General features: G+C 44.1%; 2 protein-coding genes across 2 annotated transcripts in view; both read right to left on the bottom strand.

Moving 5' to 3' along the window:
• Positions 1 to 3,841: 3,841 nt before the first annotated feature.
• lmo7a (LIM domain 7a) overlaps positions 3,842 to 26,756 on the bottom strand; it is a 52,573-nt gene continuing 29,658 nt past the window's right edge. The window contains exons 10-31 of the mRNA XM_037109109.1: positions 22,095 to 22,124; positions 21,173 to 21,287; positions 20,124 to 20,263; positions 18,949 to 19,636; positions 18,208 to 18,465; positions 17,652 to 17,766; positions 16,104 to 16,265; positions 15,051 to 15,235; positions 14,873 to 14,936; positions 13,800 to 13,856; positions 12,683 to 12,708; positions 12,110 to 12,217; positions 11,032 to 11,118; positions 10,328 to 10,716; positions 10,063 to 10,119; positions 8,134 to 8,189; positions 7,832 to 7,990; positions 7,309 to 7,486; positions 6,724 to 7,041; positions 5,181 to 5,289; positions 4,646 to 4,748; positions 3,842 to 4,544 (exon numbers count right to left, since the gene is read on the bottom strand). Of these exons, the coding sequence (XP_036965004.1) occupies positions 4,522 to 4,544; positions 4,646 to 4,748; positions 5,181 to 5,289; positions 6,724 to 7,041; positions 7,309 to 7,486; positions 7,832 to 7,990; positions 8,134 to 8,189; positions 10,063 to 10,119; positions 10,328 to 10,716; positions 11,032 to 11,118; positions 12,110 to 12,217; positions 12,683 to 12,708; positions 13,800 to 13,856; positions 14,873 to 14,936; positions 15,051 to 15,235; positions 16,104 to 16,265; positions 17,652 to 17,766; positions 18,208 to 18,465; positions 18,949 to 19,636; positions 20,124 to 20,263; positions 21,173 to 21,287; positions 22,095 to 22,124 (3,427 nt within the window). The 3' untranslated portion in view covers positions 3,842 to 4,521. The remainder of the gene's footprint in view (positions 4,545 to 4,645; positions 4,749 to 5,180; positions 5,290 to 6,723; positions 7,042 to 7,308; positions 7,487 to 7,831; positions 7,991 to 8,133; positions 8,190 to 10,062; positions 10,120 to 10,327; positions 10,717 to 11,031; positions 11,119 to 12,109; positions 12,218 to 12,682; positions 12,709 to 13,799; positions 13,857 to 14,872; positions 14,937 to 15,050; positions 15,236 to 16,103; positions 16,266 to 17,651; positions 17,767 to 18,207; positions 18,466 to 18,948; positions 19,637 to 20,123; positions 20,264 to 21,172; positions 21,288 to 22,094; positions 22,125 to 26,756) is intronic.
• Positions 22,139 to 26,343, bottom strand: LOC119025501 (LIM domain only protein 7-like). The gene is made up of 3 exons (XM_037109110.1): positions 25,663 to 26,343; positions 25,149 to 25,295; positions 22,139 to 24,720 (listed from the first exon to the last, which is right to left on the bottom strand). The coding sequence occupies exons 1-3, from the start codon at positions 25,956 to 25,958 to the stop codon at positions 23,916 to 23,918; spliced, it is 1,248 nt and encodes a 415-aa protein (XP_036965005.1). The 5' UTR covers positions 25,959 to 26,343; the 3' UTR covers positions 22,139 to 23,915.

Raw genomic sequence — 26,756 nt, 5'->3', positions numbered from 1 at the left:
AGAAAATGTGAGCGGGGCACAATCGCAGGAATGTGCATGAATTTTGACAGTATTCAGCCTCAGCCAATCACTGCTCTCCCGCGCTCATCGCCCTCTGCGCGAAACAGAGGCAAAAAAAAACAGCAGATAAAGAGCGGGAGACGCTTAACGGAGAATCAGGATTCCAGCTCACGCTCGGCTATAAGACTGGAGCAGGATGATATAATAAGAGGACAGAAAACGTGGCACCCTGGGCATAATGCAGTCTCAAGAATATCAGGGTGCCCCAGCTGGGACCATGCAGTCGTCTCATTTCAGAGCCATTTAACACTTCTACACTCCTTTGCTGTTCCAATGCATCTCGTCGCCAGTGATGAATTCGCCTCCTCAGCCATTAAGTAGAGGAACGAAAATAAATCGGATTGCTCTTTAAGGTCACGGTGAGAAATCACAGATGTTCTTGTTGCTGATTGTAACATGGGCTGCATGGAGTCGTCTAGCATGCAAAGGGAGGAAGATAGAGAAAAGCCTTTTTTTTTTCTTTTTCTAAAAATTTCCCCCTGCAGAGATGCTTCTTTCAGGAAGCGCAGGAGAAAAATGCCTTCCTCTGTCAAAACTGTGGCGTTTGGATAAAACACAGGGGGGGACAGCACTGTTCACGATGAGTCATGTTTAATGATCATCTTCGGGGAAGTAAACCTGCTCTTTTGAATGTGTCATATTTACCTCCAGGCCTTCACTCATCAAATGGATCTAGTCACACACCTTTGCCCTTTTGTGAGTCGACAGGGATTAGAGTCAGCATTCATAATGAGGACAAGTAGGGATCCAGGCTGATCATTTGCTCATTGAACAAAAGGTCACAGATCAATATCTCCTGTACAAGTTTGAAAAAGATGTTCGTGTCTGCGGATGAGAGGTGATTATCCGTTGATAATAAGCAATTGATAGCCACCAACCTGCGCCACCCATGAAGGAACTCTGAACCGGTAAGTACTTATTCTACATGATGGAAGCTTTTATCTGACATACACTATACCTCCCAGGCAGTAAGGAGTGGATGTTATGCCAAAAAATGAATAAACTAAATATATTTAATTGACTACAGTGCATATGAATGAAACATTTCATGTCACCATTATCCTGCCAAACATAATTGTGACTTACGATATCATCCTGATAATCATCCAAATATTCTTCAAACTTTCAAATAGAAAGATAAAATTGCACTCATAAATGGTGGAAACACTTTAACTGTACAGTTTGTTATGAAAGCAAATATTTATATTCCATCACAGACACACATCTTATTTCTGTAACAAAAAACAAACAAACAAACAAAAAAAATCAATCCAAGAATCTAAAGTCAGTAATCATACATCAAAAAGTCCTCTTGCACAAGTCAAGGATAAATGGCTGGTGGTTAACCTGCCCCTCTTTGGTTTGGAGGCTGTAGTATTTACACACATCCAATTAACTTGTTGTTGTGGGGGACCGAATTGCAAGCCACCCCTTCAGCACAGTGATTGGCTCAGGCAATTCAAAATAAATCAGAAGAAGAATACAAGACCGTCAGCGTGCCTGAAAACGTTTTCAAATAATTCATCTGAATATTTTCATGTTTATCTCAATTCATGATTATACCAATAATGAAAATTCACTTCCATTGTTTTTTTTTTTATTTATTACAATCCACAGTAAAACCTGTTAATGTCCCATCCGTCCCTGAGACCCCATGACATCATAATTAAAGGAAATGGAAATTGTTAAGTGTTAAGAATAAAGGCCTGGACTGGCAGAGTGCATGGCGTAGGCATATGGATGACTCCTTTTCATGGCCTCACAAGATTGGACATTTACTACAGTTAATACACACACCATATTTCACCCACCTGTTAAAATTGTCACATTATCGCTAATAGCTGCAAATATCCTGTAATTAAAGTAATTAAAGCTCACTGTACATGAATACGTCACAACAACCTCAAAGGTTGAATATTCACTGCCATGTGAAACGTCTCTGAATGCTCACAATTTAAGTCAATTCTTGATTTTCTACACCTTTTCGAGGCTAAACATTCTCTGCTAAGAATAAAACAATCTCACAGATTCATCTTGATCTTCAGAGAACTTGCAGGTTTGCTTTAATCCCTGTGGTTAATTGAGGCTCATGGTAGCGCTTCAAGACGAATGCATGGTGCCTGCAAGCCATAGCAACAGGTCTGGTGTGACAGCATCTGCAATTACATGACTAATTATAGCAGGCTGCAGGTGAACTAGCGCCTGATGTCTCCTCCGAAGTGTGACAGGCGGTGCTTCTAAGTAGCAAACAGCAGGAAGAGCTGCTCATCTAAGGTGTCTGAATGCAACGCCGTCAAATAGTGTCACAAATATCTGCTGCTCACTGAAAAATGGAACTTGATTAAGTAAGTAAAGATTCCCCCCAGAGCTCTGAGCCAAGATTAATCTTCACCTTTAATTCATTTTATAAATTAAACCCCAAAATGTTACAACTATTCCATTAGGGCATAGCATTATGCTCATACTGTACTGTGGCTTAATTCTAAGGAGGCAGCATCTATACATGTCTTAAAGTATGTACTGTTAAATGTCATGCTTGATGGTGCAGCAACAGCAGTCAACATCCAGCTGCAGTCTCCCTTTGGTATAAATCTTGGATCACAGTGCCCCCTTCTGGTGACATCAAGCTACACCTAACCTCCTCAAAACCCAACTGAGGTGTGGAAATGGAGCATGGTTATTGGGCTCACTCTTGTGTGTTGATAGTGAGTTTAAAAAAAAACAAACCTCGTCCACATGGGCCTGACTGGAAAATCTCCGGAAAAAAGAAAAGAAAAACGAAAAACCTTTCCTCTCAATAGAAGTGCATTAAAAAGCAGCTTACAGTGAATAGTGAGTGTTAGGAATGACTTTCTGATGGGAGGGCAGAGCTGGCATATCTAAGCTCTTCCATCTGTGTTCCATCTCTTTACAGGCCCTATTCTTCTGAGCAGCCAAGCATAATGTTTCTCTGTAAGCTGCAGCATGCACACACACACACACACACACACACACACACACACACACACACCATTCGAATCTCCACGTCAAAGCCTTCCATAGGCTGGCTGTGGCCTTGGCTCTCAGAGGAAGAAGATAGGATACTTCATCCCTAAAGGTTTTATATTTCCCAGCCACTCGGCGCCATTCAGGCCGTGCTTGTTTTCTAAGCATAAGGATTAAAATCTCCCTCTCCCACGAGAGCGCCAAGAAAAATCTAAAAAAGGAATCTAAGAATTCGAGAAGTCTCCCTCCAGGGTCTGTTTGTGCTTCACCTCAAGAATACAGCCAATTTATGCTCGGCCCGACTTATTTCCATACACTGCTTCAAATTGAGGTTATTTTCATTTCTGGGAAATGAGGACAGTTTTTTACCTGGCTGTTTGAATGCATTCGGGAGACGCGAACTGCGTCCCTGCTCGTATGAATATTCAGTATATGTTTATGCAGATATGATATCATGAAAAAAGCCACAATGACAGAATACATTAGGAAAAATAGCTTATCAAAGTGTAATCAAACGTAATGCATGCGCATTGAATGAAATATGCATGACAAATTGGCTTTGGAGAACACAGAGCAGGAAGGTCCTCTGAACCTTTGCACAAAAGCTCATTGAAATTCCTTTCATTATGACTGTGGTGCTACAGAGAAACAGACAGCGAGAGGGATGGACAGGGGAAAGAAGAGTATAATGATTTCTGATTACAGAGGCAGGAAAAGCCTTGCATCATACACTGGAATATCATTACAAAGAATTACGCAATTTCGCCGTGGCAAAAAGCACACAAAGACAACACGAGACGAGCATTTGGACATTTTATTTACAAATGTTACTGCTTGCCTCAGTTCCATTCGATATGATATATTCTTCACAGGGAAAGCTGCTAGTGTGTGCGGTCCTCCATCCATCAGTGAAAACTCCAAGTGCTATCCAAGCAGACGGTTTTAAATACACTTTGAAAGAAATCTAATATTCTGAATTATTTCTCCCTGTTACAAACGAAAAAGGCACATAGACACAATAAGAGCAGCTCTGTCGACGGAACGTGTTAATACCACAAGCAGAAGAAGCGTGAATAGGAGGAGACGATCCTGCAGGGTTCCCCTAAAACTCTCTAAAAATCGTTCTCAATGAAGGTCATTACAAAGATCTGCCTTGATGGTCTTATAGACAACTTAACGATTTGACTAGTATCGTGACTACAAGATTTAAAACCTCTGGTGCATGCAGAACCCTTACACTTTGTACAGCTGTAATACTTAATATGATATAAACACATTAAAGGAGATAACTTCTTTGCAAGCTTGCCCTCTTAATCACACACTGGAAAAAAAAAACACAAATATAATTCTCATCAGCGTCTTCAATTCCAAACCAGGCGTTCCAACTTTTTGCAGTGGGCGTCACTGTTCGCTTTCAATGTTCATGGGTTGTTGTCACAAGTAGTTTCCTCGTCAATCTGCTGCAGTATGGTCACGTCACATAGTGGTTGGCTGGCCGGCTGAAAGAAAACAAAACAAGTAATATTACACTTGAAGCCAGCAAACAACAACAACAACAACAACAACACATCAAGGACGATCTTGCTGATCATGCACTCACTTTTAAATCGCATGTAGCAGGAGTTACAGTACAGCTGTTTGTTTCGTATTCTGACTTCCGCCCCCGATTCCGATCCTCCGAGGTCGGACAGACAGTCGATACACTGAGGAGGTTTAGGAGAAGGAAGAGTTAAAGAGCTACTCAGCTGGTTAAAACTAGACCAAGTCCAAAGGAGGAAGGAGGAGGACAGACAGAAGCCCCTTGATTGTGTGTGTGGGAGGAGAAAGATGAAGGTAAAGGAAGAACCAAGACTGGGTGGGTGGATCACTGTTCAGGTGGAGGAGAGCAAAAGAGGTGATCAAAGTTCCAGGATGGATCAACAACGACAGTTAAACATCAGTGAAGAAAAGAAAACAAAGTGAGGGGTTGATTAGTCTGGCTTGCAGGTTTTGGCACAGAAAATCTACTTGGCTCATGGATCAGGACCTCCAGATTCACCAGGTTAGTAACAAAAAGAGACTGGAGCGATCAGGTTAGTGTTGAAGGATCGGCCGAGGTGTGCCGATGACGTGCTTCCCCTGCGACAGGAGCTCACCTTAAAACAGCTCAAATGATAACAGAGCCCGAGGGACTCGATGATCATGGCTGCTCCCTTTCCCAGCGGGCTGTCACAGAACGTACAGATTTTCTTGCCACTCACTGACCTGGATTATAGAATGTACAGCTGTGATTGGAGAATCGGGCACACACATGCATGTACGACACATGCATGCAATGCACACACACAACACAACACACACACTGGTATACAGCAGGGTTAAACTGATAAATCATGTGTTTGCTACAGTAACAAATCTGGCCAATATTGGCCTTTTGTCAAACATTAATTTTGGATGAGGGCCAATGACGTCCTCTGCTAATATGGAACAGGAGCTCCTCTGTGATCACAGCTCAACCAAATCATCCTGTGAAACATTTATTATTCAGCATTTTTTATTCAATTGTTGAGTCAGCTGAAATTGTTTCTCTACTAATGTTTCCTAATTAAACATTTTTGGGACAAGCGTAAAGTATTTTTTTTTAATTATTAATAAAGTTATTCCGATCATAATGCTGACATGGAAACAATTTGGCCAAAAACATTGGATTGTGTTAGCTTCAGTCTTGAAGGGAGAATTCAACCCTCATGAATAATACACACTTTTCCTTTTACCTGTCGTGAGTGAGTTGCAGAGTTTTGGAGATATCCTTAGACCTTAGAGATATCAGCATCCTCTCTATTAATGGAACTAGATGGCTAGTGCAAAAATTCAACAGCAATGTTTCTTTCTAGACCTGGTTACTCAAGATAATCCACAGACTTTGTTGCGAGCAGCTTCATGTAGGAGCTATTTTCTTTCTACCGAACTACACCTGGCAACTGTATCATCACGCAGAAGGAAGCATGCATCTTCTCAGGTACTAGAGGCTTGCTAACTAAGCTAGCTAGCCTTACAGCTGAGCTGAGGAGGACACCATTAATGTTTCCATCCTGCACTTTCATAAGCACTTCTGGCTGCAGTTCAGTAGAAATAAAATATTTCCTGTATGAAACTGATCATAACAAGCTCTGTGGACTATCTTGAGTAACCAGGTCATAATTTTGGGAAAGAGACATTGCTGTTAATCTTTTTTGTTGGCGCTTTGAGCACAACAAGCTTAGAGCCATCTAGCTCTATTCTCTTTGGTGGGAGGCAGACATCTTGAGGGCTGATATCTCCAAAACCTGGCAGATCACATCAATACGATGGATAAATAGCACAACAGGTAACAGGTAATATGTAATTTTGGATTTTGGGGTGAACTGTCCCTTTAAAATGTCGGCATCAGTCTGACACTTGAACACAGAAAAACATGAACTCGAAAAAATATTATATGTGCAGGTAAAATTAAACAGTGAATCTGTAAAAACAGACAGCAAAGGCCAGAGTTTAACCTGTCAGGTCAACATAATGTCACAAAAAACAAAATCATAAGAACATCATGTCAGAATACATGCAAACATGGACCGGACTATGATGATAAATCCCAGTATACCAGTAAGATGTTAGAGGCAGCTTTGCTGGTGCCGTTAAGCGAAGCAGCACTGGTGACTTTACCTGCTGCGCTGCTGAGGGGGGCCCGCCTCAGGCCTGGGCTCTGGAGAGGAGGTGGGTGATGGAGAAGACGGCGAGGGGGAAGGGGACTGCCGGGACCAAGGGGACGAGGGGGTTCCTGCCCCGCCTCGGAGGGAGCCCATGGACTGAGAGGTAGGCAGAGTGGAGGAGGCGGGCCGCTGGGTCCCTGCGCCGCCGCCGTAAGTGCTACCGGAGAGGGCAGAGTGAGGCCGGTTGTAGTTTGGGATATTAGAGTTACTTCTGGGTGTCCATGATGAGCGCCAGGGGTTGTAGGCGTCCAAGTTGTCAAGAGACTCCCCTCTGCAAAGCCAGCCCACGCCACACCCATGTTAGCTGGTTAGTAGAGGCATTTAAAATGTCTGGCTACCAACTGTACCCATGGCAACTGTTTTCATGTTAAGCAATCCAAACAAATTATCCAGGCCCAGAGAGCGATAGCCAGACTCATGAGTGCTTTCATTTCAGCACACAACAGAACAGGATATTAGTAAGTGTAAATAGTCGACCACCACCATCACACATCACAAATGGATTTTGTTCCTCTTGTAAAAGCTGTGTAGGCTCTACCTGCGCATGGGAGGCACCTCAGGCTCCTTGGCGGTGCTGGCAGAATGCTGGCGGATCCAGCTGCTGTCCGTCAGCAGCGGAGTCTTCTTCTTCATCTCGTTCAGGATCTGCTGCCGCTCTGCCTCTGCCTGCGTCGCGGGCGGCTGACCCTTCCTCTCAGCCACTCCACTGCCCGTCACTGCACACAGAGGGGACAGATTAAGTTCAAATGTTGCTGGAGGAAACGAAAAGTTTCTGGAAAGTCAAAAAACTAGATAACTGGCGGAGAAAATTGGTAGAAACGGTACAGAAAGATGTGATGATGTCTTCCCAGGTCCTGTTCGATTAGACCAGTATTTGAATTACAATTAAAATATAGAAGGATTAATGTTGCGATTAATTAGTTAATTGTTTTTGTCGTTGCAGTTGGCAGACTGGCTGATTGACCACTTGAATCATCAGCTGTTAATCAAACAGCTTTCAGCTCTGATTTGTCATCATTGACTGTGTTTTCAGATTGAACACAGAGGCGGAGGTTCACCACCTCTCTCTGGCTCTCTGTATCTCATGGCATTGAGGATGTTTCTCCTCTCCATCTCCAGCTCTGATGCAGCCCTCTGTCTCCGGGCCTCTCTGTCACGTGCACTCCTCAACTGCTCTTCCAGCAGCCAGTGAGCCATGCCCCCCGGCTGCACATGCACACCTACAGTGGAGTACAGCCCACATACATGTGCAACAGCATTCAAACATGAAGTCATTTATGAATGCATTCATCCAACCTGCTTCTTTTGTCATATAAGATAAATTACAACAGCGTTTTACTAACAGTGAATCAAGAGTACAAACCTTTCCACTGAGGCTTTTCCTCTTCATCAAGCTGGGGAGATGATTTTGATTTCATCCTGTCAGACAACAGAAAATAAATAGCTATCAAAATACAATAGCAGTAAAGTATTCAAGTGTTTTGAAATGACGAACACCACAGAGAAACCGTTATCAGGGAAAGAGCTGACTGCTGACCAAACTCAAAGAAAATTCTGGTCTCGGCTAGAGATCTAACCCACTTGCCGGAGCACTTCCAGTTTCACGTCACCCAATACAACAAGGCGCTGTTTGAGCAATTCGGTTTGAATGCAGCTGTCAAGAAGCAAGGCGCAGAATACCTGAACAGTTTTTCTTTTGGCGTAAAAACGTGTTGAAAATATGACAAAATGAAAGCACGATTTATTGCTTCAAAGGCAGCACATGAATAAATAAACAAGATAAATTATGTATGTAGTGTACTGCTACCTGCTGTATTTATATTCAGGTTTCATGTGTGACAAATGATTCTAGAAGCTGGCGCTGGCGGCTGGCAGGATTATATGCTTGTGAGACACCGTTTTGTTTTGGCAGTTTTGGTGCATGAACAAATGCTGCTGCCAAGATACCTGCTGGTGCACAGAATTCTATGAAGAAATCCGAAGAGGTGAACCAGGAGCTGAAAATGTGAAGCGGCTAACCTAAAAGCAACATTTCTTTAGTCACGCTATTTAGCATTTAAAAGCATCTTATTGACATTTAAAAGGTGGAGTCTGTAAGAATTGGCCACATTTTGCATTCATACTGTACTTGGATAAATATGGCACAGGATATCACCTGAGTTACTGCTAAATGCCACTAACTTCAGCTGCCTTGGAACACTGGGGCTGCTAAGAATCAATTGTTTATAACACACAGCGGTGTTGCTGTAGGCGGATATGAGGACACTATTCATTGTGCATTTAAGTGTAAGTATTTGTCAGTCGTTGTTCTTCTACTTCTTCTATGTTTGGACACCAAGCTCATCTTATGGGAGCACACAGGAGGAGTTAAGTGTATAGTTGCTGCCAAATGCATGAATTCACACTTATAACTGATGCTAACACGGTGTGTTACAAATAGAGTTTATTGAGTTCTCAGCTGAAACAAATATCTACGACAGATAATGTACTTTTTAGCAGTACTAGTACCATGTAAATAAATAGTGTCAGCATCATGATAGAACTCGGGATAGAGCACTGATAAATATGAAAGCAGATGTTATCAGCTAACATGCGACAACATTAAATCTTTTTTCTGAACTGACCATAATGCAGGGGGTTATATTTTTATCATTGTTATTTTTATTAAATTCCATCTGAAGTTCACTGTTTCAGTGCACTGATGTCATTTAGGAATAAAATAAAGTTTATGATGTTTCTTTAGATTATCCTGCCTCTATTGCAAATCCTTGTCTCAAATGTTTAATAACAACATTCCAGAATATCATCTGATAAATTGATATAGGAATTTTGTATTACCTCATATCGGGATCATTATCATTCATGATCATTCAGGCTCTACTTGTCAACAAGATTCCAGTTTATAAATAACTTGTTCTGTAAATAGATCTTGTGATCAAAGATATTGATCTGAATTTTTTTAATGTCTTTTAATAGAAATAACTCTCAGTTACAATTTTTAACTTCCTGGTTTAACAACCGCTTCCTGATTAAGCCCCGCCCATCCTACTTATGAACGCTAAACTGGGAGATCGAACATAAAACGTTTCCAACAGATTCAACACATTTTTTCTGAAATAATAATAATAATATAATAAATTGTTGCATTCCATTGCTGCCCTGTATTACAAAATTGGGTATGAAGCAAACATTTATCATTTCAAAAGTAGGGATTCAAAGAAGTGATTAGTTCAACACAGAAGTATGATCTTTAACAGTGTGAGTGCAGGTTTGTTGAATCTCTCATACTGACCGATCTTCATAGGACAGGGGAGGCTGGACATTGTCAAAGCCATAGGAGCCACCAGTCCTTTGGTGTGTGTGGGGGGTGGGGGGTTACAACACAAAGTTGGATGACAAAGCACATGCAAACATATTAGTTGCACTCGTGTTAATGCGCAAACAATAAAGCTGGTTATGTTTTACACTGAAATATGTTACTGTCAACGTGATGGACAGATGAGGAAGACGGGTGAGTAAAGTGTGAGGACAGCAGGAGGAGCATTGTCTCTACTGACCACGACTGCTGCTCGAAGGTTCTCTCCCGCTCTCTGCACTGCTGCTCGAAGGCTTCCTGCCGCCTCCTTTCTTCCTCCCTCTCCTCCTCTCTCCTCCTCTGCTGTCTTAGCTCTTCCTCCAGCCTCCTCTTCCTCTCCTCCTCCTCCTCCTCCCTCCTCTTCCTCTCCTCCTCCTCCTGCCTCTCTCTCCTCTGCCTCGCTTCCCGGAGACGCTGCAGCTCCCGCTCCTCCTCCTCTCTCTTCCTCCTCTCCTCCGCCTGCCTTTGGCGCTCCAGCTCCTCCTTCCTCTTTCTCTCTTCCTCTTCCCACAGAGGAGAGGTGGGCTGGTTGACTGGAGAGAGGGGTGAGTGTGGGCTGAAGCTGTGGCTGTTCACCTCCAGGATCCCGGGCTGCCGCAGAGAAGGAAGGAGAGATGATAAGAGGAAGCATTCAACACATGATGGTATTAAGTAATCTGAGCCTCATTAACCTTCAGGAGGAACTGCGACAATAGTGGAGTAACTTGTGTCATCCCCTGAGGTGACAACCAGCAAGTGATTTGCAGTTCCAATCAGTCAGGGGAGCTGTTGTTGCAAAACTACGAGCTGGAAAAACATCGGTCATCACAGCCACACACTGTGTCTCGCTGTGTGAACGTCCACGCGATTAAATATTCTTCTGCTTTTCACTTTCACTTTTATGCCGATCAAAATGCTTGCCGTTACCTCTTGTTGGTCGTCGCTCGTGGTGATCTCCTCCTGAGCCTTCAGCCACTCCTCCTGCAGTTTCTCCTGGTCACGCTTATATTTCTCCTGCACGACAAAAGGCAGGCAGCGAGGTCAAAGGGCGTACAATCAGATGGCCCACATGCACACAGTCTCATACACACACAGACCACATATATATTGCAGCTATATCATTTTAATATTATTCTAAGCTCACCTACAAGTTATCTAACCACCCTGAAAGTTGATAAACCTGTAGAAGAGAAGCTCGCCAAGGGCTGGAAGTCTAGCTGGCACATCATAAAATCAGGCCGTGTATCCAACAGGGACTAAGACTGGAGGAGTAACAAGCCTTCCCGGCAACATCAGCGCTCTGCTTGGACACCTTTGATCTCCATCCAGAAATAGCCCCTCAGAAAAATGTTTTGACAGGACTCTACTACATTTAAGCCCAATACTCCACAGATGCTTTCCTTTCAGCTGTCAGAGCGCTCTGTACAGTCTTTTGGTGTTGAGCCTATTAGGAGCTGTCTGCACTGATTGTGAGGACTTCCTAGCGTGTCATTTCAAGCTCTGTGCCTCTGTTGTCTCATTGTGAGACGGGGCACACAACAGATTTCCATATGGGTATCTCAGATTAAATGGATCGTGAGGTTGCTTTGTTCAGTATTTTTGGTTGCTGTTTGTTAGGTACAGCTACAGTATGGATGGACTGTGAGAGGTGTGAGGGATGTGTCTAATATATTGGTATACCCAGGTCTTTCTCACATTAGAGGAACTTTTTTATCATGAAATTCAAAGGAAATGAAAACTGTCTTGGATGTGGCTCATGATATAAATACAAAAGCAAAAACTGGTTGTCCAATTGTCTGTTTTTATGGCTTTAATAGCATTCAGTAGTACTTTAACAAAACTACAGAGACACTGTACACTGAATCTGACACTTCTTTAAGACAGTTTTAACAAAGACTGAACCTTTGAGAAAGTACAATTTATTGCAGCATTGCTTAATGCACCTAATAAACTTGGTGTACATTGTGACATGACATCACTGTTATACGAATGTGCCTCTATGTACCTGTAGGAGGCGCTCCTGTTCCTTCTGCCATTTCTCTTGTCTTCTGCGCTCCTCTTCTGGATCCCAAGACCAGCGGCTGGATGACGGAGTGATTGCAGGAACAGGTATCTGCAGACAGAGACGATACTCATGCAGTTCATGTATGTAAAGTCCATCTAGTTGATGCCACTCAGGAATCAGCAAGTGTCAACTGGCTTTTGTTTCCAAACACCTCTACCTGCAAGTGATGAAGTAAACTTTTATACTGCAAATATGCCTCTGAACATTCTGGGAGTACCTGTATTGACACAGTATTCTTATATAACTGGCAACTGCATCACATCAGCTGTCCTGACTCACTTTGTGGTACTGTCAAGTCATGTGAATTTGAATAACAATTCACAATCTGGACAATGTGCAACACAATTTATTCTTAAACCAGTAATATTTTACTCCTCCATTTTCAAAGATACATCAATGGGTCTGGGGTTGTAATCTCTGCAGCAACTGCTTTTAAAGATGTTGTCATTCTATCAATAAGAGCAAAAGCGAGAGAGACAAAGAGTCTCTTTTGTGTTTGCCAACACTACTCACATTTGGCATTGCAGACTCTGATCCTCCTTGAAAAGAAAAGAAAATCATATAGTCAATATTTGCGGCATGCAGAGGCAGAGCAGAGAGTCAACCTCGAGGCCATGTACCATAGCAACACAAAGCTGACAGGCTTATTAAAATTTCAATCGGATTGTTCACTGAAGTACCAAAATCATCATCGACAACGACATTTAAAACCATAACAGTAACTGAGGTTTTCAACAGGCCTCGAGAGACAAAGGTCAAATTTCACCCACTAGGACTTATTGATTCTCTCAATTCGAAATCACCCACTTGTTGACATTTACATTGGATGCCAGCCCTGGATGGGAAAATCAATAATCTGATTGTGAGGACAAGATTAGACAAACTGAAAGCAAAAACACACATTTCAGCAGCATGCACACGAGTACAGCACAGCCAGTCTGAAAGGCTAACGTACGGTTCAATAAATGCATGCCAAGAGAGCACGAGGAGGCTTTTAACTTCATGCGCAGCAAAGTGCAGAGTGTAACCATGTGTTAAACCATTCACAAAATACCACAAACACAACATTCAGAGGTTTGTTTTTGTGGTTGGTACGCTCTTGGAGTGCTGACATGCTGTCCACACTATGTTTTTTCAAAATGTTGACTCATCTCTTCAAAAATAATATGTTGCGACATTTTCAAATTTCCCCAAAATATCTCCCCTTGGTTGAAAAAGCATGTCAGCATCCCAGGCTGTACCGATCTGAGGTGAGGAGGTCACTGCACACTCAACCCTGTTTACCACAGAGGTAGACCAGCGCACTGACACTGGACCTTGAGCCACCTGAAGGAGGGAAGTGGGCACAGCACAAGAGTTAAGCTCTGACACCAGACAAGACGGCTGAAAAAAGCTCCAAACCAGAGTCATGGAGGAATTTGGATCCTGACAGCTCATGATCAATTGATAATAAGGAACCTGTCAATTAAACATGAGGCTGTGACTGACAGGAAACATGCAGGTCTATTGGGAAATTTGAGGAATTCAGCGAGACAAAAGCACAGAGAACCCAGCCACCAGATTACACAGATGTCTTTATCACTATCAGCCATTAAGCCTGAGTCGGTCAGCACTTTATTTTTTTTTTTACCTGTTTCAAAAAACTCTGACCTCCGTTTTAAGTTTTTCAAAGATATGGGTTCTGACTCTACATGAGAGATGGAAAACAGGATATAGTGAGGCACAGTACAGGAGAGAAACAAGTTTCACTAGGGGGATATATTACCATATATTACTAATACATGAATAATACATACAGTATATAACGCTTAAAGGAAAAGTTCACTCCAAAATTTATTTATTTTTTCCTCTTACCTGTAGCGCTATTTTTGGCAGAGTTTTGGAGATATACCAGCCAGAGAGATGTCTGCCTTCTCTTGAATATAACGGAACTAGACGGAATTCGGCTTGTGGTGCTCAAAGTGCCGAAAAAAAAAAAAAAAAATCTGAAATAATGACCGAGTCACTCAAGATAATCCACAAACTATGTTGTGAGCAGTTTCTTGTAGGAACTTTTTTTCTTTCTCCCAAACTTCACCATCTCACTACAAAGAGAGAGCAAGCATCTGCTCATGGACAAGAGGCTTGTGCTCGTCACAGATACGGGTGCTCGGGAAGTAAACAGTTAGCTTAGATAGCTAGCCTCTTCTCCATGAGTGGATGCACGCTTACTCCTGCGCAGTGATTAGGAGATAGTTCCTACAATAGTTCCTACAATAGTTCCTGAAACTGCTCACAGCAAGCTCGTGGATTATCTTGAGAAACCAGATTCAAAGATCTTTGAGTGCCATCTAGTTTCATCATATGAGAGATAGGGCAGATATCTCTACAGCTGATGTCTCCAAAACTCTGCAACCCACACCAAAACAATATAGATGGATAAATAGCATTTCAGGTAAGAGGAAAAATGTGTGTTTTTGATCTTGGGGTGAGCTTTCCCTTTAAGATATCTCATAATCATATGTCTCGGTGTGGTTTTGTTACATAATTCTGTTACATAACAAGGTAAATGTCATCAGTATTATCCACAGTGGTCGAGTGTTTGCAAAAAGTTTCTTCCAAAACTAAGTCAACAGAATGACACCCCCTACTGGTGCGCTCAGTACAGAAATAGTCCTCAGGATCAATTTCATAACCTTTCTGATTGTGAGCCCTGCTCTTTACCTTTGCTCCTCCTGGTCACCAGCTCCTCAGGGAAACCTCCATTAACTCCGTTTGAAGCCACGTCCTGCAGGGAGACACGGCAGGGCGCGCGCTCATTAAAGAGGCACTCAACTGGGAACAAAACAGGACTCAAACTTGATCACACCTGAGTCGACCTGGGTGATTCTGGGTTACTTACGACAACTGGGTGTGCGGAGGCCTCTTTGGATGGCAGCGTTTCCCTGGAATGGTGTGAGGTGAAATCCAGGCTGGAGCTGATAATGTTTGTGTCGGAGGAACCTAGAAGCACCGGATGATCCGTACTGGTCAGATTGATGGTCTTATGGCTTTTAAATGGCAGGGAAGGTTGATCTCTGTCCCAGTCTGCATGCAGACAATGCAACGGCAAAAATGCGTGTTTGCACGTTAAAAAAACATGTTTTTTTTCTGTGCCAGTGAGTGTGAAGTGGTTGTAAATGTGACACCCAGCATTCAACAAAGAATGTCTATTTACTGTACATGAAGGCCACTATAAAGCAGGGAACGAGGTTGATGTGATGGTTTTGTTACAGAGAGCAGCAGGGGAAACAGAGAAACCACCTTCCCCAGCCATGCAGCCTATCAAAGCTTTCATAAACACACACACACAGTGTTTTTTTCCAGGCTCACAACCACTAAAGTATTACAAAAATTACTGTGTGTTAGTTCAAGGGAGCTACTCCGGGGGGGTGGGCTTATTATTTTTGTAAGGGGACACTGACGTGGTTGGAATAAGTAAGCCTTTTATACTAACATGGTGAAAACAGCACACTCAGAGGACAGTGAACCTGAGCTTGGTTAGTTCTCCACAAGGAAAACACCACATGGATATAGAGGAGAGTGCTGATGAGAGAGAAAAGGCAGCAGAAACAACCGGTAGAACTAAAAGGGGGAAAAACAGCACAAGAAAAACACACACAGGAAAAAAAGAAAAAAAGAGAAAAGAAAATCCAGCGAGGTCAACACAATAACAGTCTTCCTGTGCCAGATGAGAAAAAAAGTTACACCGGCTGTCATGAGATCATTCATGGATGATTTCACAATAGTTTACGGACCAATTTAAAGTGTCAAAACTGTTTAGCAACGCAAGCAGCGTAAGCAGTACTGTCAGCCCAGGAATGCAACCATTAAAGTGGTTCAAGTCATCTCCCGCTCTCTCTCACACACACGCACACACACACACACACACACACACACCACTCAGATGACTCACTGTTCTTGCCATGACGGCGTATATCCATGACCAGACTGCCCTCCTGCAGAGCCTCCTCCATGCAGGACTTCCAGTCTGTGTAGCTCATTTCTGCCACCTGCTGCCTGTTCACCGTCAGCACCTCGTCTCCGGCCTGAAGCTGGCACATCTCGGCCTGGCTGCCTGTAACCACAGAGAGGGACGTGTCGTTGGCTGTAGAGAATGTACCCAGTTGTACCACTGTAGTGACTATCACAAGCTCCTGAAGTCAAAAGAGTCATTATTCTTGCATTTAATCATAAAAAGTGGTTGTTTTAGTCATTTCACCGAAGTTGAATTTCCAAGAAATTGTTGCGAAACGAGAATTTATACTGTGAGACTCAAATGACAGTTTTCATTCTCACCAGTAGAATCCTACACACATAATGTTCATTGTTAAATAATTCAATCACCAAACTTCCCATGCTTCTAGGTTTGTTGGAGCATTACAACTCAATAACTGTTTTAATGCTGAGGATAAAAACTGCAACAAAGCCCTTGATTTGACACATACAATACTATCATAATTTCACAGTTAAGTTTCTGTTTAATTGCTCTTAATGGATTACTCGTTTAATGTGAGATTTAACATTTTACCATTTACCCAACAATTTCTATAACGTCCTTTTAAAATCAGTACTTTTGTTGTCCCTTTGACTCGTTGTTCTGCATAGGTGCATGTGTGGAGAATGTGGTTAATAACAGTAGATCATCTATGCTCTGTTGCTTTGCATGTCTGCTGAACAGTGGATGAGGTCATTGTACTGTTGCATCTGCGGTTTGCCTCTTCTTGCTGCTTTGCATGATTTGTGCTGTACTCTTATGCTTTATGCTCATATTGTTGCTTTTGTTCTCAACTTGGCACGATACTGTCTTGTCTGTGGATTTATTCCTAAACTGTCACTTCAGTGTTTTTTGAACATCTTGCCAAAGGACTGCAGTTGAAAAAGTGCCAGCTGGCTAACAGGAGCACACTTACAAAATGTTGATTAATGTGCGTCATCCCTAAATAAAAGAATAAAAGAAGGATGGTTTGACAAGACTGGCATATTGTAGATAAAGATATGCCCAAGTAAGAGGGTGCAACGAGTGTGACAGTTCATGTTTTGATGCAGGCTCTGTGTGAGACTGAAATGTTCCTAAATTCCAAGAAAAGTACGATGGTGGGAAAATCTCAGTAGAAAGAGAGGCTCAGGCCCAGCAGATCTGACCCACATAGATGCTGCCCTACATACAGTGGGTCTGGCAGTGCCACTGCAATGGACTCGAAACCCTGCTGACACTTAACCAGCGGTGCCTGGCTGTAAAATATAACACAGCCTGCACGATGGTTTCCAGTATAACCACTATACTGTAAGTGTGAATACATCAGTCAGCTTTACTGAGAGTGAAACCAATTGATGTTTTTCCACCGGGAAGGTTGGCGTTGCCAATTTGGCTGACCGGCACTCATTATACTGGAAGGTGAATAAAGCTTTACCCATAATCCCTTGGTTTGAAGGCATTGCTCTCATTTGTCTCTGTTGTTACCTGGCTGTACGGATGTGACGCGAGCTCCTGTTGAGTCCCAGTTTGCCTGGAAGCCAAAGTCTCTGCTGCTGTTGGGCTTCTGGTTCAGGCTGATCCGCATCTCACAGTAGTTCTCCTGGAAACCAAACAACAACACAGGTGAGTAGAGATGAACAACGGCGGCTTCAAGTGCAGAAATGTGGTCCTGACTTTCCATTACTCCTGAGATCAGCACATTGGGCTTGTGTGTCTGCGAGTACGCCAGCCTGCTTTGGCAAGAAAACCTTGCATCAATCATTTATGGCTGTGGATTCAATGCCAACCTGTTGCTATTGTTTAATTTCTGCAGTGAGGCAATCTTGAATATAAGCAACTTTTACACAGCAAAAGAGGCCGAAGCTGAATTTGGATTCGATTTAATGACTCGCGGGTTCAGTAATTATTTACAACAAAGATAAAAATACATTTAATGACTGGTCGCACTGTAAGTATTAAATAAGAAAGGAGTAACACGTGGATTATTTTCCCCTCAATATACAAGCTGATCTGTTTTGTCAACAGTGAGTAACATGAGTACCTGGCTGGTTTCTTTGGCTGGAGCAGGACTGACTGGGGGTTCACTCTTGACCTGAGGAGGGACAGGTGAGACACTCTGAGTGGAGGTGATGCTCTTCGCTGTGGTCACGTCTTTATCCTCTTCCTCGTCTTCGCTGCTGTGGGCCGAGCTGGACTGAGCCTCGTCCTCAGAGGTCATGAACTGTTGGTAGCGGGTCGGCACGGAAGGCTTCTTAGGGACATCCACGTCACCGTTGACACGCTTGTGAGAGTCGTCCATCTGTTCAGGATGAATTCAGATTTTTAGATATTTTGGTAGTGTTGGTCAAATGATGAGCTGTCAATCACAAAATAATGAATCTGAAATAAGAGCTTAAAACAGAGAGAACTCGGCTGATGAATGTGTTGTCAACTCAGTTAGCGCAAATGTCTTTTAAGAGACCGAAATCATCACCAGACAGTCACTTACTGATCTGATTAAACATAATTTACATTTACTGTAAGAGTAATGAATGTGAGGGAGGCTTAAAATAGCAGCTCTGGCAGTCAACTTAGCATTATAAAAACTCTAGCTTCATCCATTATTCACACGGTAATCAGATCAGACTCTTGGCTGACACTGATGCACTCAAAACAAATAACACATTACATGACTAACAAGGCAAAGATCCCTTACTGCCAAGCAAACACTCTCTCCTCCGGTCCATGTCCTCTCTGCTACACGGCTAGTTTGTATTTAGTTGTGGAATTATCTGGTACTCACTGGCAAAACTCGGGGAAGTGAGCTGAGGCGGGACGGCTGGGTCCCAAAGGGCCTCGGCGTGACAACTGAGGTTAGACGTGCGCTATCCGATCTCTGGTAGCTCCTGGGGAGGGAGGCGGAAACCCGAGACACCGCGGGAGGCTTGGGTTCCATTGAGCTGAGCTGTGGTTGTTGTTTGTACAGAGAACCAGAGGAAGGGGCCTTCACCTCAGACTCCACTTCAGCCTGTTTGGCCAACAATGGGCGCCTCGGCTTGGGTACCTCTTGCACAGAACTAGAAGAGGGGAAAACAGTTGTGGTCTTGACTTTGTTAGTGTCTTCTGAGACTGGCTTCCTCGGTAAAGGTGCAGCCTCTGGAGATTGGGACCTGTGGAAAGAGCTGTAGCTGGTGGGAGTGATGATGGTCGTGGTGTCGCTGCCTGCAGGACTGTCCAAAATGTTACTTCCCCGTGATGTGAGAGGGGATGCGGCCCTGCCTGTAGCTGGTGAAGCAGCAGGGGGTTGGTCTTCTTTATGAAAAGGCTCAGGGGATTCAGAGGAAGTGTAAGGAGTGTCAATAGTGTAGCTCCTGGCAGGAAGGGTTCGGGTACGTGGGGAAATGTCAGCCTTCTCAAACACGTCCTCGTCGTCGTCCAGGTAAGAGAGAGATTTGAGGCGACTGCCAATGCTGTTGCTTCCTTTATTTTCTCTGTGGACCGGACAGAGGAGGAGAAGACGGATGGGATATTGAGGTAAATAGGGAAAAGAAAAGTGGAGGATGATGGGTGAAAATGAGAGACAAGGATGGAAAGGGGAGGCAATTTTGATAGATGAAAGGGGTTGGGAAATAAAGAGAAGAACACAGGTTGAAAAGAGGAGGGCAGAGAGAGGAGGGGGCAGGGTGTAAGCCGTGGTTAGATTACACTTTCACACTGACTGAAGACACAATTACAGAGGCTCCTCATTCACTCCTGCACAAATAATCCTGCAGCTGCAAGACCTCTCATACACACCTTTTCTCTGTACCTTAGCAAAGGATCCCCCTCCGAGGGTAAAAAAAAAAGGTGCAACAGAGGAACAAATTCAGTGTGTAAAAACCAGAGGACCAGAATATAAAAAATTGTACAGCATTACAATATCATGATACACGACCCTCAACCTATCAAAAGCACCTGATCAGGTGTGTTTTCACTCACCTCTCCTCTTGCATCTCCTTGAAGGTCTTGGACCTTCTGCTGCCGCTGTACGTGATCTGCTCTATCTTTTCCCTCTCCTCTTTCTTCTTCACTATCTCAGAGTTGACGCTCCTGCGCCGGTTCTTCCATTTGCTCAGGTCCTGCAGCAAAAGTAAGCCCAGATCACCTCATGCCCCATTTCTTTAACAAGTCATCGCAGATCGACAGATAAAAACAGGCTGGTATTTTCTGACTGGTTGTGTTGCATGGCTAACCGGACTGCTGAGAGGAGTGAAGTTGAGAAGGAGAGAGAAAGACACACACAAAAAAGAAAGGGCTACATTTGAAGGTGTTCTATTTGTGTGCTTTAGGCTCCTCCCGGCTCACCTCCCCTGTGTATTGGGGACTGTGTGACCTAAATGCTGCTTTAAGACTCCATTATTTTGTCATGACACCATCAGACCACTGACAGACACACTACCCTCATATGTATGTGGTTAGCTTAGTCTTAATGTTATGATGCTATTAGTCTTAACGTTTCTACCACAGAGTGAACTCTTGTGATGAATCACGGGGGTGTTTAGAACTGCAGCAACACTGCCCTCTAAAAGCTAGTTTCCAGGAATTACACACATCCCCAAATTAATATTATAAGGATTAGGTCATTCTTATTCTAGGCTCTCTGTCTTACATCATCTGCCTATTTACATCATAACACCATTTCACATTAATATTTTTCATATTAACAGTATGTTGTGTTTCTTGTCACAAACGCTCTGATTGGGAAATGAGGACAGATCATAGCCAGAGGGCAGTGCTGCGCCAGTCGATGTCTGCCTCCGTCTCTGGCTTCTATCTGAACAGCTCTCTTTTCACCCTGTGGCCAAGGACTGTACAGCAACACCTGCTCTCCTGAGCGCCGCACAGATCAGCTGCTCACCTCTCACGTCTGTGTGTCGGGAACAAAACAGCCTCCTGCCAGAGTCGGCTTGTCTTGATTCATTTAACAGGAGTGGTGGGGAGCAAACGGATAGCCTCCAGCTTTAGTTAGGTATACCAGTTGTACTCACATCCTGCCACTTATCCTCGGTCTCCTTTATCTGCTCACGATACTTCTGCAGCTCTTCGAAGCGAACCTGCCGGAGGACGCTGGGGTCGACCTGGATGTCGCTTGTTGATTTACTCCTGTGGAAAGAAAAGTTTTTAAAAAAAAAAAAAAAAAGCTCTGGGCATCAGCAGGGGCAGAGGGGGTGGAGGGTTAGCTTGCTTTTCCTGGCAGAAGCTTTACACAAGGGGGAAAAAAAAGTAAAAATATAATTTAAATGTATGTATTCCACTCCAAGTATGCATGCACTCTCTTACCATCCTGTCAAATAAAATGTAGTCAATAAAAAAACATGCAAAATTCAGATGGTCAAATTAAATTCCACCTTGCGCCGTTGCTGAAAATAAATTGCATTAGACCTTTAACCTGTATCCAAGTGTTAGAACAAACAGCACACGGGTAGACCAGTAATGTAAGCTTGGCAGGTTAGTTACATGTATCACAGCCCTCCCAGTCATGCAGAAGAACAAAGTTGCACAAAAGCTCACAGCCTTTAGAAAAACGCACTCTTTTTTTTTCCACTTACCTGTCAAGAATTACACGTTTCTCATATTCAGTCAGTATATCAGTGCTCAGTCATAACTCTCACTGGGACTTACTACAGGTTAGCTAGAGCACCCAGTGTATTGCTATTGTATGCATCTTTTCACTTTGTTGCTTTGTCAATAGAGCTTTGTGGAGCAACTTAATCCCCCTCCCCTCCCCTCCCCTCCCCTCCATCACCCTGAACTTGGCCCTGTGCCATACAATACTCTGTGTTGTGTGTCAGCATTTAGCAGCTCGAGGGTGAGAACAGCAGCACAAAAGCAGGGGGCAACGAGGTACGACTGTAAGAGGCCAGAGCGAATGCAAACGTGCCACATTCCTGGGAGCCCATATCAACTCACCCGTCCGTACTCTCTTGCGTTTGGTGCTGTCTAGGAAACCAGAGAGAACCACAGACAACACAGTCACATTTCTGCAGGAGGGCCTTTGACAGTGAGTCTGGTCAAGAGCTTGAAGCCAATAAATGACTGAGAGCAGCTGATCCCCAGCTGATGGGCTTCAAATGTGTGTACAACCAGCTAAAACATGACTCTGCTGGTTTTCACTTCATACACATATTCCCTTTACCCCCATGCCAGTGGAGAGGAGGGTGACGTTTCTTAATCCAAAAAATTGTTCCATAAAGTTTGTAAGGCATAATCAAAGTCTTTGAAAGCACCAACATCTGAAATTGGCTTGAATAGACATTGTTTACACACTTAAGCTTGTGCACCCACTTCAGAGCTAATGCTTTTAGCTTTGCAGCTACGCTGAAGGTTTCAGCTTGAACAGCGTGTAAATAATGTTGTTTCAAATCAGTGTGGGATCTTGAGGCTTTTTATGTGAATGCTGCAATGTTATTTTGTTGTGAAGCTCCACAAATGTTTTGTGGACTACAAAACTTTATTTTCCTTCAGCATGGGGTGAGTAGATAATGACCCAATTTACATTTTTTGCTGAACTGTTCCTTTAAGGTGTGTATATAGTAGGCTTACAGCACAGTATCACCTTTCCTTTCCCTGACATTTGGATGGGGAGTTGTGCAGACATGCATCTTTCCCTAAACAATGCTGCCTTTCTGGGGACTCCAATATGATGTCACTGGAACCATGGCTTTACATATGGAAGTGAAGTAAATCCAGATGGCCTTGACTCAGGTTAAATGGTTGCTTTGTCTGTGCTTGTGTGTGTCTGGTCATGTGCAAACACAGTGCGGTACAGATTTGTGTTCAGGTTACTATGGAGTCTACATATTCTTTCAGAGCTGTGGGGAATTCCTATAGGCTTTCATGTTGGCTCCACAGACAAGACCGAGTTTAATTGTCCCGCTCCCTACTGTCAGGACGGTATGTTTGGATATTGCTCAAGCTCGAATATCTCCACACTCTCATGCTGCTGCACTTTGAGCTTTACATGTCAGTGTGAAGTTCCCAGTGCTGAAGAAAACAACTTTGTACTGAGTATATAGTCAGATCCGTGTTACCGTAGGTGTCGGCTGAGGTCAACAAACGGCCATTTCAATGCATTCCATCACAAGGTCATGGAGTCTTATTTCCTTTATTAAGCTTGAATATTTTATCAATTCACAGGCAAACTCGGTCTGATCGGGCATCAAAACCAAAGATATAAGGCAGAATTAGGGTCTGTTTAACAGTGCTCGTGATGTACCAAAGAATTGTTCAAAAATCACACTTCAAAAACACAGCAGCAGTGACTTCAGTACAGTCTGTCCATCCACACAGCATTTACATACCATGTGTAAAGTAAACATATTGCCATCATGCAGAAAACCATAATCAGTGGCCATATGCTGACAATATCATAGGATCTTTCATTGCAGACATACATAATGACGTATTCAATTTTGAAATAACAAACTTTTCAAACAAGAGAAAGTTCGGGGCTGTTGCGGTTTTTCCATTGCATTTTGTGTTGAAATACTCACAACTGACCCGGTGAATGCCAAAGGCACCTAGTACTTTTCATAAAGAAGAGCTCAACTGTGATCTTTAGTCCAGCCATTCAGAATAAGCAGTCTAGACAACTTCACCATCAGACAGACAATATTCCAAGACTGAAATGGCACTTAATGTTTTCACAGAAACAATAAAAACCACAAAGGATTGCAGAAAAAGTCAACAAAGTCAGAAGAACACAACAGGCACTGTGACAGCAATCTGCTTTTACAACTTCAGAGCAGCCAGCCTCTCCACCAGAAGCCTCTTCTTATATCTCAGCCGACTGGCCTCCCTGATCGCCTGCATTCTCTGCAGGTCGCCTTCGCTGCAGGAAGAGGGCACTGAGGGGATCTGATTGGCTGATGGGCCTCTCACTGAGCTCTGACTCTCCTTAGAGCAAACTCCAAATTTTCTAAGAAGCATGTCATCTGTTTTAGGATGTGGCTCCCTCTCAACCTGATTCTGTTTATTTGCTGCTGCCTCCTGGGTCAGAGGACATGGGGGACACAGAAGTCTGGCCTTGAGATCAGGAGGCAGAGCCCACGGCTCTGGGATGGGCATTGGGGCATAGTTGTCAGGGGCTCCTGAGAGTGGCCGTTGCTGTTGAGCCTGCTGGGTTTTCTCCTTACGATAAACCACATCGTCCTTCTCGATATCAGGATAATCGTCTTCCTCGGTGCTGCCGTGGACGTGCCGTTGAGTGATGATGTTGAGTTGTGGCTCGGACGTGTAGAGACGGCGTCTGGCGGGCAGGTGAGACTTTATCATAGCCAAGTCTGTGTTAGACTGGAAGGCCAGGGTTCGCCTGGCAAACATGTCATCGTTCTCCAAATCAGGGATAATGCTCTCATAGTCAAAGGGGTCTGGGGGCTCCCGGGGGTCTTGACGCCCAAGGAGGGGCCACCTCTCGCATTTGACCAGTTTGGGACCCGAGGCAGGGTCCACTGGGGCAAACACCAGAGGGGGGGGTACTAACAGAGGGGGCTGTATCTTTGGGAGCTGTGGGAGAGTGTTTGCTTGGACATGGGGACTGCAGGGTGGGCAGAAAGAGAGAAAAGGACAGAGAGGAGATGAGTGCATGCATGTGAACTGGATCAAAGAGCAAGAAAAGAAGGAGGAAATATATGAAGCAGCCATTTGATTCAAACTAATGGTGATCAAATCTGGATTTTCCAACCACTCTGTGTTACCAGTAAGCAAAGTTTTCACTTGGAAATGCTTTCATAAAATAGGATAATGCTGAGGCACAGCCTATTTTTTATAAAGGTCAGTGCGGGCAAACTGCTTTATAAAGCATGTTAGAGCAACCTCCAGCAGCCTGACAGTGTATTTTATCATTAGTATGTTAGAAAGCATCAAAAATTCAGCCCCAACAGGAGCCAATCATATTTATCCCATAAAATCCAGACGCTCTTCTAAAACATTCCTTCATTGTCACAATCATGCAGCTGTATCGACCTTTTCCCCACAACAAGGGTGGTGTGAGCCGAGGCCTCGTGTGTGTGGGAGTGAGAGGGGGAGGTGCCGGAGCGAGAGGGGGCAGAGGAGAGCCAAGGACTGATGTCACAGTCCGAATCATCTGAGGAAGAGCCCGACTTCTTATGGCTACGGCCGAGGAGAGCAGGGTGGAGGAAGGACAGGGGACAGAAGAGCAGGGAGGGTGAAGGGGAAAGATAAGAGGCAGTGGTAGGGGAAGAAAGAAAGAAAGGTAAGTAGGAGAATGTATGCAGAAAGTGCAGTGAATAACAGAACACCAGATATTGAGTCTAAGGATCTGTAAGGGTAAATATGCACGCAATGATAATATGGTATAATATGTGTGTGGTAGAAAAGTAAGAAGAGACTGTGCAAGAGGCAGGGAATACATTTTATCCATGATGTTGCTCTTGTGCGTATGTGTTTGAATGATAATATGTTAATTATGTGTATGAAAGAAGTTCATATGATGCTGGATGTTACCGCCCTCACACACCTGAAGCCTTGCATCTTCTTGTACCAGGGCCTCCTCTGAGAGCCCAGTTTGATCTTCTGTATGTGTACATCTTCCTCGGGGGTCCAGAACTTTGGTAAGAACTTGTCATGGGACTCGTTGCCAGCAGGCTGAGGTTTGATGCCCATCTTGCGTGCGTAGAGATCATCCTGGATGGGGTCGGCATAGCCCACCTCATCGTCCTCATCCTCAGAGTCGCCGTATATCTCCCTGAACAGGCTGTCGGTGGACACGACCCGGTGGTCCACCCTCACAGAGCTGTGCTTGGAGGGCTGCATTTCGCTGTGGCTGATGTCGCTGCTGCTCGAGAGAGACAGCCAGTCACACAGAGGAACTTCTCAGCAGCACAACAGCATGGCAGTCACGCATAGAGGGGCGTAATACCTCGGGCACCTCAAATCAAATGATGCGAGGATTAGCAGCCAAATGCAAGCTCAAAACCAAACTGGGAAGCTCAAACTCAAATCACTCCTTCAAGCTCATGAAATTCAGAGGGAGTAAATAAGGACGTGCTGCAGCTTAAATCTCAAACCAAACCAAACGGAAACCAACAAACTGAAGACTTGTTAGAGGCGGCATACTGCAACCAAACATGTCGCTCATGGTTACAATTAACCATGCAAACTGAGGGTAAGAGAAGCGCTCTACTTTGTTCTCATCAGGCAGGCACATCAAAGTCACACTGTTGCTTCATGTTCTCTGACCTGAGGAAGGTCACATTCTGTTGAGGGACAACACTGGGAGTCATAGTGACCTTAGGCCAGGGGCTCCCTCTGCCCCCAGGGGCCCTTCCCGCTGCCAGGGGACTCGCGGGCACGGCGAAGTTGGTGGGAGGAGCCGGGGAGGGGCTGTGGAAGCGTCTGCTGGCCAGGTCGTCCAGAACAAGGTCGGGGTCCGGTCGATCTGCGTCCGAGTCACTGCCACTGTCATACTCGTAGGCCCACTGCAGGTCAGCCGCGGGGACAGCGGTCTGGGAGACCTGACTGTTTGCGTGCCAGTCAGATGAAAGCCTTGATTCACTGCAGTCGTCATTCCACAACAAAATTAAACACAACGCCAGTGCACACCACCATCGA

Source organism: Acanthopagrus latus, chromosome 9, assembly GCF_904848185.1.
Source record: "Acanthopagrus latus isolate v.2019 chromosome 9, fAcaLat1.1, whole genome shotgun sequence".
NCBI classification, from domain to species: Eukaryota; Metazoa; Chordata; class Actinopteri; order Spariformes; family Sparidae; genus Acanthopagrus; species Acanthopagrus latus.
The sequence above is the reverse complement of the archived record's forward strand: the minus strand, read 5'-3'. Positions and strand labels throughout refer to the sequence as shown.